The 13968-nt window shown below is 40.9% G+C and overlaps 1 protein-coding gene across 1 annotated transcript; it reads left to right on the forward strand.

The window, feature by feature from the left end:
- The first annotated feature begins 11861 nt into the window (after positions 1-11861).
- Positions 11862-12398, forward strand: LOC133888412 (small polypeptide DEVIL 4-like). The gene has a single exon (XM_062328652.1). The coding sequence runs from the start codon at positions 12016-12018 to the stop codon at positions 12133-12135; it is 120 nt and encodes a 39-aa protein (XP_062184636.1). The 5' UTR covers positions 11862-12015; the 3' UTR covers positions 12136-12398.
- The last annotated feature ends 1570 nt before the right edge of the window (positions 12399-13968 follow it).

Raw genomic sequence — 13968 nt, forward strand, 5'->3', positions numbered from 1 at the left:
AAAAGAACCCATGCTTTTACTCATTGTAACATACTGTATTTATCTATTTCTTACCAAGTAGCCACCCAAGTTTTAGTTAATCTTAGTTATTCCTTCTAGTCCAAAATAAATGTGGTTTTAGACATCTACACGGTTACTAAATATAAGTTTGACTACTACTATATATATTGATAAAACATAGCAAATGTATATTGTTATGAAAGTACTTTTTGAGACATATCTAACCGTGCTATTTTCAAGATTCCAAACTCAATATATAAAAATAATTTGTAATTAAAATTTAAAACAGTTAATTGCACGCAATCTAAAACGACACTTATTTTGGAATAGATGAAATATTATAATTTGGGAAGCCCTCTATTTTCATACTCATTCCAATCACAAACAAATCTATTTATAAAATCTAATAAATTATGATATTATGAAGGCGCATTTCAAACAAATCTATTTATATAATTTTAAAGTTTTCAATATATATATTTTAAACATAGATTCCCCATCGAGACGTGATCTTTGACTTTGAGGTCGTGTTGGTTCAAGCAGTATGCGACATAGGGCCAAACGGATGCATGAGAGGCCACCCAATGTGACCTTTAAGGTAGTGTTTGCTTCAAGCAGTCTGCAACAGATTGAAGTTCCATGTGGATGTTAAAAGTACTCCATCTGGTTGTAAATATTGGTCATTTTAGCCTACTTAATTATTCTCTAAATATAAGTTATTCTCAAACTTCTGTATTTTTTCTCTTTTATTCTCGTCTTGCCCTTATTTAATAAATACTACCACTCTCACAAATAAATGAGTTACCTTTTTCAATATAGAATAAATAAAGAGCAACAAGATCATTTAACCTACTTTCTTAATCGATATGTATAAGTCTAAAATAACCTATATTTATAATCAGAAAGAGTATACGTTAGCTACAAACTCCAAGATGGCCAAAACTAATCGGAGGGATAAGATGTAATGGCAGGAATTTGTCTGCTGTCTTGAAACCATTCATTGTCTGGCTGGCAATTGTCTGCTGGTACCAGTACAGCCACTTGCATGCTTCGTGAGGTCTTGTGTTGTATTACTTCGATGATAAACTACGCACTAGTTATATACGTCTATTTTGCGGGTCTGTCCTATCTAACAGCTCTCCTAGTTAGAAAGACAAACATTTATATGTGGGAGGATGATTAGTCCTCATTAATGCAGTCTTTAGTGGTCTCCCTATATTTATTATGTTATTCTTAAAATACCACGAGAATGTTAAAAAACTGAATTATTTAAGGTCACTTTCGATGCCCCGCTTGACTTATTTCTTAGACATTAAATGATCATGCTAATTAGGATTTTTTATGAGGTGACAATGGATTAAAGAAGAGAGATGAAGCTAGTATCTTTCTTAAGACATAAGTTACACACAATATCTAACACAAGAAATAAGCTAAGAAATACATTAAGGTGATCAATGTCTACGACCATGTGTTGTATGAAATACGCAAATAAATGAGTACCAATAGAAAATTAGATGTGTCATATATTTTGAGACATGGAAGAAGCCTTGCATTAGGGAGATAATTTCTAAACTAGTGTCTATGTGAGGTGAAAGGAGGTGGATATTGCTATAAAACATTTGCAATTGGAGTGGTCTAAGATTAAGATTTTTTTTTTTTTGGCAAGGTGACAATCACAAAAGGAAATACATGCTTGCAAGATGGAATATTTTGTGCCAGACTAAGGACCAAGGAGGGTTAGGTATCACTGACCTTATGGCCCAGAATACATGTTTACTCAGCAAATGACTATACTGGCTATTGAATAAAGATGGGGTGTGGGAACAATTGCTCATAAATAAATATCTAGGAAGTAAAACTCACATACAAGTAGAAGGAAAACCACGAGATTCACACTTTTGGTCAGACCTCATGAAAGTTAAAAATAAATTCCTAAATGGGGTTATTCCAGAGACAGGATGGGTCTCAAATATAGATTTAGGAAGACATATGTCTTAATAATAGCCCCATTAGCAAAACAAGATACCACTCAATATCTCCTTTCGTGGACCAATAGGAGATAAGCTAATTGAATGGCAACCATTAGTGTCTAAATTAGTCAATGCCAATTTATCTCAAGAAAGGGTATTTTTGGGAGATTCTATGATTTACCACTGAATAACTTGCTATGTTCCTTATATGCTATCGTTATATCAATGACATATAGGCCTAGGTCCTACATATCATCCTCACAATGGAAGGCATATTAGGGATTACGCAGTTATTCAGTGTCATATCGTGGATTTATCCCTATTTTTAAGTGGAAACTACATGCAAATGGAAATTTTTTAGTCCATTCCATATATCACAAAATATTGTGGTGTTTAAATCTCCCTCTAAAGATCAAAATATTTCTATGATATCTAGGAAGAAGAGTAATTTTGACCAAAGACAATATAGCAAAATGTAATTGGAATAGGAGTATAAAATGTAGCTTTTGCAATTAAGACGAAAGCATCCAACACCTATTTTTGACTGCCAATTTGCTAGATCAGTGTGGCAAATTGTGAGGATTGCTCTAGGCATAAATACACCTAGGAACATTCCTCATATGATGGGGAGTTGGCTTGGGCATGTAGGTCGTACAAATAAGAAAAAAGATATAAGTCGAGTGGCTGCTCTACTATGGGTTATAAAGCTATACCAAAATGATATTGTTTTGGATAAAAGACCATCACATCATATATGTAGCTAGTCTTCAGAGGTACTTATTGGCTTAGATATTGGAGGTTGCTACAAAAGTTGAAAAAAAGAGAGGATATAAGAAAGGCATGCAAAGCATTAGAGGTGGTTGTCATGGACTTTTTTGCCAATATTAAGTGGAGGTTATCAATAGGCTTTGTGTTAAATGATATATCACTCAGCATTGTGAGGAATCGACCAAATAGTATTCTAATTAATTATCGGAATGATCATTTGCTTAATAACGACCATGATAATTAATCGGCATACCATCCCGGTAGTCCCGGCACATATTTTGTGCTCAAGATTGGAACACATGTCTTTTCAACATATAGCATCACAATAAAGCTTAAGAAAGAGCGAGTAATTAAATTATATTACAAGTTTCTAAGTATAACAACTTACAACAATTGATATCAAAAGGGAACTAGGAGGATAAAGAACAGATTACATCCTAACCAAACTAGAAACTACGCAGCGCAAGATTATTGCCTATCAACACCAAACCCTAGGTGAAGCCATATGCCCTTAGGCTTCACCCAAAAGCACATCACACAAGTAGTTTGCACTACTCATTACCGTCACCTACATCGGTGGGCGTGAAGTAGCCAAACAAGAGCTCCTCCTCACCGGTAGAACCTGAAAGAGTAGCGTGAGTACGAAGGTACTCGCAAGACTTAATCCATATTGGGTACATATAATAACCCGACTCCAAGAATTATGCATTGAGTCATTAGCAAGGAGTAGGTCACAAGGTTAAGTAAATTCACACACATAAGCAACCTAGACACCTTGGTGTGAGCACCTACACTTAACCAAAAGTACCTTTCTACCCTGTAACCAACAACTTAAACATAAATCTAATTGGAACCATCTCATGTAATAAATAGTCATAAACAACCATTTCCAACATACCCTTCCATATCACCCATCCCCAAACTTCAGAAACTCTATGACCGGTGCAAATGGACAGAAGCATACTCATAACCGAGAGCGCGATAATTCAAATTATTTTTACATCCTGTAGGGAATACTCCTTTACCTACATGACTCGAGGATATTCGGCTCACATGTCCACACAGGCCCATGTAAAGGGGTACTCATGTCAACGTTTCCTAATAAGGCATAACTGTTTGATCATGTGTAGATAGGTGCGGGGGTCATCCAAAACTACTCTCACAACAAACTGGATACCCCTATAAGCCTATTATGCCCATGACACCATCGACTCGCATGTCAAAAGGCCACAACTACAAAGGTATTTGGCTTATCGTTCCTATATGCGATATGTAGTTAGTATGGAAAGTGCTAAAGCTAACTGCCTCGATAGGCGGTCTTTAAACGATGCAAGCAGTCTATGGTATCCGAGTTCCTCTCCTGAACTATACCGAGGTACTCCTCCGGTGCAGAAGATACCCCTAGCACCGCCCATATCTTGCCTCATCCTCACCTATCATATAATTTACATCATTGTCATTGTATTTGTAAATAATAAGCCCTAAGCTCGTGAACAATGGTTGCACCATCGCTCAACTTATATTGGGGACCTATGCATTGCTAAGTATTTTGAATAACTCTTAAGTTAGACATCAACAATGTTATCGAGGGTACAAGGATATGGATAATCAACAACTTAAGGTAGAGGTAATGCAATTCAATATAGGTTCTACCCGTATAAACCCAACATCGACTCGCTAACCATGCAATGATACGTAAGCGATAACTATTAATTTAGACTCCATTCAATTCAGCAAAAGTTAAAATTTTCTTAGATGCTTGCCTTGCTGCTTTTGCGGTTGCCAGATATATCCCGGCACAACACTCACAGAACTCTGATGGCTAAGATATATCTTATGGCTAAGTAGTCAAAAGTAAATTGATACTCTTAAAATTTCATTACCAACATCATTAGCTTAAAATTTAAATTTGTTAACCGTAGGACAAACTAGTTAAGTATCTCACTATGTGCATGTATGTGCCACTACATGACACCAGTGGCAATGTTTAGGTTCAAAAAGGTTCATACATAGTTTGTTTAAGGTAATAAATATAGTCTTTAGAGAATTACTATTGCACAGGCACCTAGCATTGACCATTCACTTGACATATTTGTAAAACAGAACAAGCAGGTCCAATTAAACATACCAAATAAAGTGCTCACTATACAACATAGTGTGCAATGGATTCACAACTCGTACAGCCCTATCCCTTATTCTCTTGCTCTTGTACAAAGCTTTAGGTGGTAATATATAACATGCTAACATGAACTACTTACGTCAATGCCTAGTCATTATCGAAATTAGTCTTGATTCCTTTTCTTTCCGCTATTGAAAGCAGAATATACTACACTTGATTTCCATGGGGCATGGGGCGGATAGGAGCCCAAGCCCGCACCCGGTGTCCTCCTTCGATAATAGCGAAAGCCAGTATCACAGCCCGAGCCCTGACCCGTCACCAAATCGGGAGAGCCGACGTCGGGCAAGTGACAAAGAATATAATCTCGCCGAAGAGGTATTGATGCAAGCGAGTCATTACATTTTATACTTGTTGAATGGAGGAATATTCCTTGTTTATGTCAACTCCCCTTTTTTCTCTCTAGATGGCGGCAGCACAGTCTCCAAGTCAAACAACTAGTAGTGTTGCATGAGCCCGAAAGCGAAGGACACAAACACAGTGGCCAACGGACAAGGTTACCGTCATGTGAATCGATGCTGACGGGTTGCCTACGGATGAAAAGGCCCTGAATGGATTCCAGAGGGTCACATGGCTCATTGCTCGTGTCGATAATGACTAAGTTCGATGACCTCAGTGACAAAGCGAAGAGGAACTTATTCAATAATATTGTCATGGAGTATCTGGAGTACCTTGGAAACATGAGCGAGCATCAAAAGAATGCCGCGGTCAATGCAGCAATGAAAACGATCACGAAACTTCACCGGAGCTTTAAGAGCAAACTTGTGAATCGGTACTTAGCAAAAGGGGTGGCACCCTTCGAGAGCTACAAGAACTTGAAACTGGAAGATTGGGATGCTTTTGTGCAAATGAAGACCTCAGATCAGTTCAAGAAGGAAAGTGAGAAGAAGAAGCAGCTTCGGGCTAAGAAAAAGCATGAGCATAGGACCAGTGCAGCCAGGTACGCTGGGAAAAGGGTGAAATGGCTGGCAGAGGATGAGTAATTAGCCAGAGAAGTCCGTGAGAATCCTTGGAATCAATTCCCTGGACGATTGCGATCATATTTCCGTGCAAGGGGTGAGCTATCCAAAAATAGGAAAATCACATTCAGAAACAGCGAAACCCAGGCAGTCATAGAAAAAGTCAAAGAAAAGGCAGTCGAAGCCAGCCAAGATTCTTTCATCGGGGTCAGGGAATGTGATGTCCTCATAGCGGCGCTGGGAAACCCGGAGCACCCAGGTCAAGTGCGAGGTGTATCAAGTTCCCAGGGCGGGAAATACGGCTTTCCCGAAGACATCACGATGTACAAGAAGAGGAAGAGGTCGAGTGCAGTGGACGTGGATGCATTGACATGGGATATCACCCAGAAAGTTTACTCAAGCATCATAGGGCAGCTTGCAGCAAAGGGAATAGAGATTTCCATACCATAGGATTTTAACCCCAGAGCTGCAGGGAAGAGTAGCTACACATCCAGGGAGGTCGAGCAATAAGTAGCTGCTACCGAGATTGAGCCAGATACAATTGACCTGCTAGAAGGGCCCACGCCCTGCAACCTTGTAATCAGGCCTGAAGGGTATCACATCGAGGTTGCAAGGGGCTAGGTGCTTCCAGGCGTCCGTATCTTACATACAATCTCGATACGTGCAGGCTATGCCGACGGTGGATATGGTACACAGCAATGCCACCGATCACCTGTTGGAGGTCCCCCCAATGAGGAAGTCATAACTCTCGGTGACGCTCTTCATCAACGGATCCAGTAGAAGAGGGGCGACATCGTGGTCTCCAGTGCATACCAGTCTGGACGAGCTCCAAGTGCACCACCATCGCGCCGCTCACTTCCAGAGAAGGCAGCTTCACTGCCTTCTCCTCCTCTAGAGAAGCCGGCTTCACCGCATTCTCCTCTGCATCCGGTAGCCTCGCTTTCAGACCCAATACCATCTTCCCCAGAGAGCCCAAAAAAGAAGAAAAAGGAGGTCAAGAAGAAAGGTTCTAAGAAGCCCCAGTCAGAGATGTCGAGGGCCATTGTACCGGCAAAGTCGAAGGCCATTGAACCGATGAAGCAGTCCAAGGACATTGCACCAGCATGGACTCAGGCCAACACAAAATTCAAATATGGGAAGCCCTTGATGATGGTAGATGAGCTAGCAGGGGTAGGAAAAGCATGTGTCGACTTGCATAATTACTACATATAGGCTTGTAGAGACAGCAATGCTCAATCCATACTTGTACAGTACAAACGACGACACTTCTTAAGTGATCAAGATGGCTACTTTATTGTGGGTTTCAATGACTTATACGACCTTTTCAACCTTGATGGTCTGGACGTATCATTATTACGGGTCTTCACATTGTAAGTCCTTTGATACTAGATATTCATTAACTAATACCATTAACTCTTGAATCTAACTGTGTTCGTAGACACTTGATGAAAGAAACAAGGAAGAACAAGAATCTCGTCGTATTTCTTGACCCTGGGGCCATTACAATATCAGTCATCCAACTTCATCCCGACTACGCTGTGAATCATGTGGCCAGGGCAATACAACAATACTCAAAAGTGAAGTACCTGATGGGCACCCACAACATCAGTGGCTATTGGATCTTACTTAACATTTGCCTCGAGTGGGACTTGGTGTTCTACGTCGACTCGTCAAGACCAATATCTACAAAAGGCAAACTTAGATCGCGTGATTACAACATTGTAAAATAACTTCTCGACACGTAAGTTCTGCCTGTCTTAGTTCACATATTAAACTTTTCTAACATTCAAAGGCTCCATAATCGACCCCTCTTTATGCAGGACTTTTGACAAGTACCTTCGAGCTCAACCTGACTACGACACGAAAGCTGGCCACAGGCTGACACACAAGATCGGGTACGAGGTAAGTGCTACCAAATAGATTACCAAATATTCTCTGTTGCTGTTTTTTCCTTTTCATCTAACAGTAAAGTTTCTTTTCAGCAGTTCCACCAACAACCACCGGGTAACACATGCGGATTCTATGCTGCGTGTAACATGCTCCTCACGCTCCGAGCAAAGAATATCAAATCCCCCCATGTAACTTCAATACAAGATTGTTCGTAACTAATTTCGGTAATTAGTTTAATTCCATGATAACATGACGTTGGTTGCGCGTTAAATTATGCAGAAATACAAGTGTATGTTTCTCGACGCCGGTGCACTCCCGAATATTCGACGACGGATCATTGAGTTCATGGTGTCTGAAGTCATCAGCCCACAGGGTGACTTCCACTATAGAAGCCCTAGGTTGTGAAGTCTTATATAATTATGATTTGATCGAAACTTTGTAATATTTGTGATTCTCTAATGAATTCATTTCAACTTTGTGATATTTGCAGTTCTGTGATGAAGCGAGTTCTTATACAAGTGTATTTATTGATATATATTTGGATGCGTTGCTATTGTTTGCAGGGAGAAGACGGTTGCCAATCCTGGCTACGTTCCAGGATGCAGCCAGGAAACAACTCATTCCTACGAGGCAAGAGAAATATAAGTGACGGGTAAATTATCCACCTGTCACTTATGTTATTTATAAGTGATGGGTAACTAGGCTACCGGTCACTTATATCTTTCTCTCAGTACATAGGTGAAAGCCATAAGTAACGAGTAACCTAGTTAACCATCACTTATTATACGATATAAGTGACGGGTAAAGAGGTCACCGCCACCTATAAATTTCTCCCCGGCACATGGGAGACGTTCATAGGTGACGGATAAATGTTACTATCCGTCACCTTTGTTCATCATTGGTGACGAATTCGTACCCATAACCAATGAATAGTCATCAGTGACTCGTTTGGAGTGACGGGTACCCATCACCCATGAATGTCATCACCCGCCACCCATGAATGTTTTTCACATATATAGTGTATTGTTCATCTGGTTAGAGTATTGTTCACTAGTCGGAGTACTGCGCACTGATCGCAGGTACTGTTCACCGATCAATCTGAAAATTTTCAGAACCGAAATTCTTCACAGTATATCAATTTCAATCGTCAACACATGCATGCCTATGTCCTGATGTCATGAAACCGTCATGGCGATGAGATTCCGCAAACTACAATTCTGTGCATTTCCTTTCGACGTATAAATATAATGTCCATATTTAATTAGTACCAGTTTGGGAAAAGGGTGATTGTACTACAACTTCTTTTGAATTTAGTTAAACTTTGAACTAAATCACAAGCATACAGATCCGGATCCTCTCTATCCAAATAATAGGCTTTTAACGTGTTTATATAGATCGTGTGTTACCAACAAGGTCTCCAATGGTTCCTAGCTAATCATCACCATCCGTTTGACGCTTCCACACCAAATCTCAACTAGCTAGCTGGGAGCCTGGAGATGCTCGTCGATCCACTTCAATTTACAGAGATATTTCAGCCAACTTGAAGGGTTGAACTCAGACCAATTTGCATAAGCCAGCACCAGACTCGGTTCCTGTCGGCCACCGCGTTCGCATCAGGAGCACAAAAACATGCATGCTGCTCGAATACCCAGCATGCACCTCCCTGCAATACGCATGCATGCGTGTGATATCCAGCTCGACACAAGTAGTAGGCAACTAGGCAAGTATGCACGCATCACTTATTTTATTTTTCAAGCCCTTGTCTCCCCAAGCAATGGCACATATATGCATCTAAGCATCTTGTTGGGGTTCAGTTGCATGTTGCTAAGTATATTCTTCTCCTTGTTGGTTATATATATATGTAGGATACCTGACATACCTTGGTGAGGCCTGTGATCGATTCCTAGAGATTAGGAAGTTAAATATATGGATGAAGGGAGGAAGGCAACGCTAGCTTGGAGTGAGAAGCTAAATGGCATGCAGGGGCATCAATGGAGCTGTAGAAGAGTTGGGTAGCTTGCCTGCCACTGCAGTCTATTGGTGTTGCTGGTCACCAGGTAATGTATTTCGCTCCATTTAGTTTTTATTCTGGTTGGTCTAAATGATTGGAATTGCTGTCTGATTTCTTCTCTTTGTCAAACTGCCTTGTGACTCAGCACTTAATTTCATGTTTGTCCGAAGTCATATATGTGCTTTCTTTCCAGTATATATACTTGTCATTAGTACACCACTCTCTGTTTTGCTTGTTGTATAATCATGTGCCTGATGATTATATGAAAAGTGAAATTCTGCCCTTGTTCATCACTTTCGTCAAGGAATTTAATCTCCTAACATGTACACCTGATCATGATTGGATCTGGAAAGAAAGATATATATACACCTCGTGATTGAACCAAAAGGTGTCTCTATCATTATGGGCTTCCATCTTTATGTAGACTAGGTTTGATATAAAACTCTGATTCTCGTAAGCCAATCTGGTAGTATATTCAACGTTATCAACACTAGTATGACATTATTTTAGTTTATCAGCAGAATAATGTCCCACCCAAAGTCAATGAATTTCTGTAGCATAATATGTCTAGGAAAGGTCATGATATGAAATGATTACTAGACAATCAAAATTGAATGATTAAAGTACACTAATAGTATATGTTGGGAGCTCAACTTAAAAAATAACAACTCTTTTTAACGTACTCCCATGCATAGATCGTTGCACAACCCATAGAACTACTGATGATAAGTCAATTACAGATTTGGTACCGTCCTTGAGAGAACAGTTAACTTAATTCATTCGTAAGTATAGAAATTATGAAGCGAGTAAGATAATTGCATATAAGTCAGTAGTAACAATCCGGGTGGGTTGAAGCGATAGTTGTACATGTTGTGCATTGAAACAAGGCACACTGTTTGTTTATCGCAATGTCTTCAACAATCTTGCTGCAATTAGGTAGTGTGGGCATAAAAATTGCATAGAACATAATGTTGTCAATTCATCATGTTAGCATTTGATGAGCATTGTTGTCGTCAGAAAGACCACGATGAACTTAAACAAGGCAACTGCATATTTAAGAAATAACAAGAACTCCGTTGTTTCAAGATTTTAAGACGAAGTCATCTGACTGCGATCGATAAAAGGGAGGGTAATCTTGAAAAATCTGTGGATATATATATATGAGCCCAAGAAGATATGACCTATAAACCTTTAAGTTTAGCTTAATTATTTGATCTCTCAAAGATTCTTTTAGATAATAGAAGTAGAACCTTTAGACTCACGTATACGATGCACACATCTATTTTTTTAAAAAAAATAAGTACTTAAATTCATATCTTAGAAGACTCAAACTTGAATAGTCGACATACATCGACACCTCTCATTGATAATGATGTTAATCACATCTTTGTAACAAAGGTCGTCGAACCTGGTGATGTGAAAGCAAACGGTAATAACAGCTTAACCAGCTCCTAACAAAAGGTACTGAAAATGTAAGAGCTTAGACGGCCGCGAATCCCGATGCACGTCGTCCTTGCTCATCACATGCGCTGTCCCCTGGGCATTGACCGAATGGGTGGACGGAGGAAGCGTATCAACACGGCCACCGTGCTCTAATCTACCTCACCGCCACCGTGCGCGCACATGCAGCCCCCTAACCCAAAGTGGTTAGTTTGTTAACATCTGGACCCGCTCGAAAAGGATTAGGCAGTGGCGAGTCATTAGCATGGTGCAGCATACTTGGAGCCTTGGACACACAGTGCCCCCCCTCTTTAGTCAGTTGTCTGTAGGATTAATAGAGACGACTGGGGTGGTGGCACGCAAGGTCAGACGCACGGGAGGGGCGTGGCAGCGACCCTGCACCACACCGCACGCACGGGCCCCCGACACATTTTCCATGGCCAACAGAGCAGTACAGTCCACGGCGGGCGCGCGGCACGCACGACGGCCGAACCACCCACCCTGCCCCGGCGTGCGCTGCGGCGGTCCCAGCCGGGGGACAGGCGGAATCTCTCCCCGCTGTCCGTCTCACTGGCGCCCAACCCCGCCTGCCTGCCGTTGCACAGCCATGTGGCCCGCCTCGTTCTACCCACTTGCATTATTGCTGCTTGTTAGTCTTCTTCCTCCTCCACGACCTTCTTCAGGTTCTTGCTCTATATATGGCTGCCATTGGAACGGCCAGTGACTACAACAACTACCATTTGAGCCACAAGCATTGGCATTTGCGAGAGACCGAGCACGAATCAAAACCTATAGTAGAAGATGAAGCTTGTTGGGGGCCAGAGGAGGCAGAGGGGGTTCGGCAAGGCCCTCAAGGAGCAGAGGGCAAGGCTCTACATCATCCAGCGCTGCGTCGTCATGCTCCTGCGCTGGCACGACTGATCTATCGATCGGTCCATGCCATGGGGAAGCTTCATCCGACAACATGGATCGACCGACCAAAGTTTTGGGTTCTGGATCTGTGCCGTGCCAGAATGGTGCCGGCTGTTGTACATAGAGGCGGCCAGTATAGGGTAGTACGAGTTTGAGGTGGTAGCAGTAGGATTCACTCTAGTGTTCACCAGTGTCTCTCCCTGACATGTTAATGTACAATTACATCAGTGTGGAATGCCGAATCAACCAAACAGAACAAGTCATTCGATCAATCGATTGCCTCCTTTGGATACTTAGATTAATCTCTGTGCTTTCCGCGTTTGCACAACTGCATATGTCGATTTTGGCAGTTTGAGGCTTTGTGCTGTTTGTTCTGCCAGAAAGCAAACACATCTGAATATTCAGTATATGCAGCCATTGCTACAGACTTCGATAGCTCAATTCATTATCTTGCAGGCTTAAAACTTCAGGCTACAGAGAGTGTACAGTCCTCTGATTCTCAAAGTCCTGTCATTATTCATCGACTACATCTGAAGCAGCGGACATGTAAAATTCTGATCGAACAACACAAAGATCGTCTTGGACGATTCTCCTTTCCATCGTTAGGTCTTTCTTGTGTGTTTGTCCCTGGATGTATTTCAGATGTTGGATAATGAGAAGTTGTGCGCCACCTTGTTGGTCATGTTGAAAGTGGCATTTGCCTCATCCAACTTTTGACTTTTAAATATGGGCAATATGCCTAATAAATCTTCAGAGATGCAATTTGTAGCTATGTACATATATTCTCTTTTCCAGCTTTGTATTGTATATTTCACTCGAATCCATACCCTTGCTTTTTATAAAAACTCTGTTCTTGTGTCTGAGTTTTTAGAAAGAACGTTCTTGTGTTGATTGAATTGTGACTTGAATCCGTCATAGTGGTTGATCGCTCCAGTAGCCATATTTTTATTTCTAAAGAATTATTTATGTTGACTTCATGTCGGAGTATACCAAATCGAACCTTTTTGCAGTACATCATCCAACAAATATTTGGAAATTTAACAGTAAAGTTATGTGATGACTAACCATATGGACATTTCGTCCCACAAACTGGTTGGAAACATTTTTCCATTCAATGAAGTAACACAATAGGCTCACAATGTACACTCTCGACACCATTCAAGAGTTTTTTTTTCAAAATCATTTTTTTCTTGAAATCCTAGATGCGATGCAGTTTCCAAATTAAATTGACTAGTGAACTTGGGCAATTAAGATGCAACTACAAAAATACTGGAATGTTGGTCACTGTTTTTCTGAGGAACCAAAGATGGCATAATCTATTCTCTGTTCAAATATACCACTCAGAAACTTAAATTCCCATCACAAGCAAAGCTAGGTACAGTTTGCTTGGATGATCTTCCAAACTACATGTGCTATTATCCTATCTACATTGGACAGAGATATAGAGCTGTTCATGTTCTTGAGCAGACACCAGATGCTAGATACAGGAAAATCCTTAGCTGTAGTCAGATTGATATCAATACATGCATCCCACACAAATCCATCTCAACGTGTGCAAGACTGGTCAGGTCAGGTTGTCGACCCCTCAGGCGCACCGGAGGGCCATCCTGGGTTGTCAAGCATCTCGCGATTTCCTCATAGATCAAAACATCAAATTTGACTTTTCCATTAACCTGATTGTTCCTGAAGGCCAAAGCTGGAGCCAGCAGCTGATTACTGTAAGATGAGATCATGCAGGCTCACATGATCAGATGGGGACAGGGGTTATTAGTTTTTCACTCCCTTGTCTGGTGGTCCAAGTACATGCGTGTGTGGGTTTCCAGTGTTGCCATGATGCAGATA

Source organism: Phragmites australis, chromosome 1, assembly GCF_958298935.1.
Source record: "Phragmites australis chromosome 1, lpPhrAust1.1, whole genome shotgun sequence".
In the NCBI taxonomy this organism is placed as follows: domain Eukaryota; kingdom Viridiplantae; phylum Streptophyta; class Magnoliopsida; order Poales; family Poaceae; genus Phragmites; species Phragmites australis.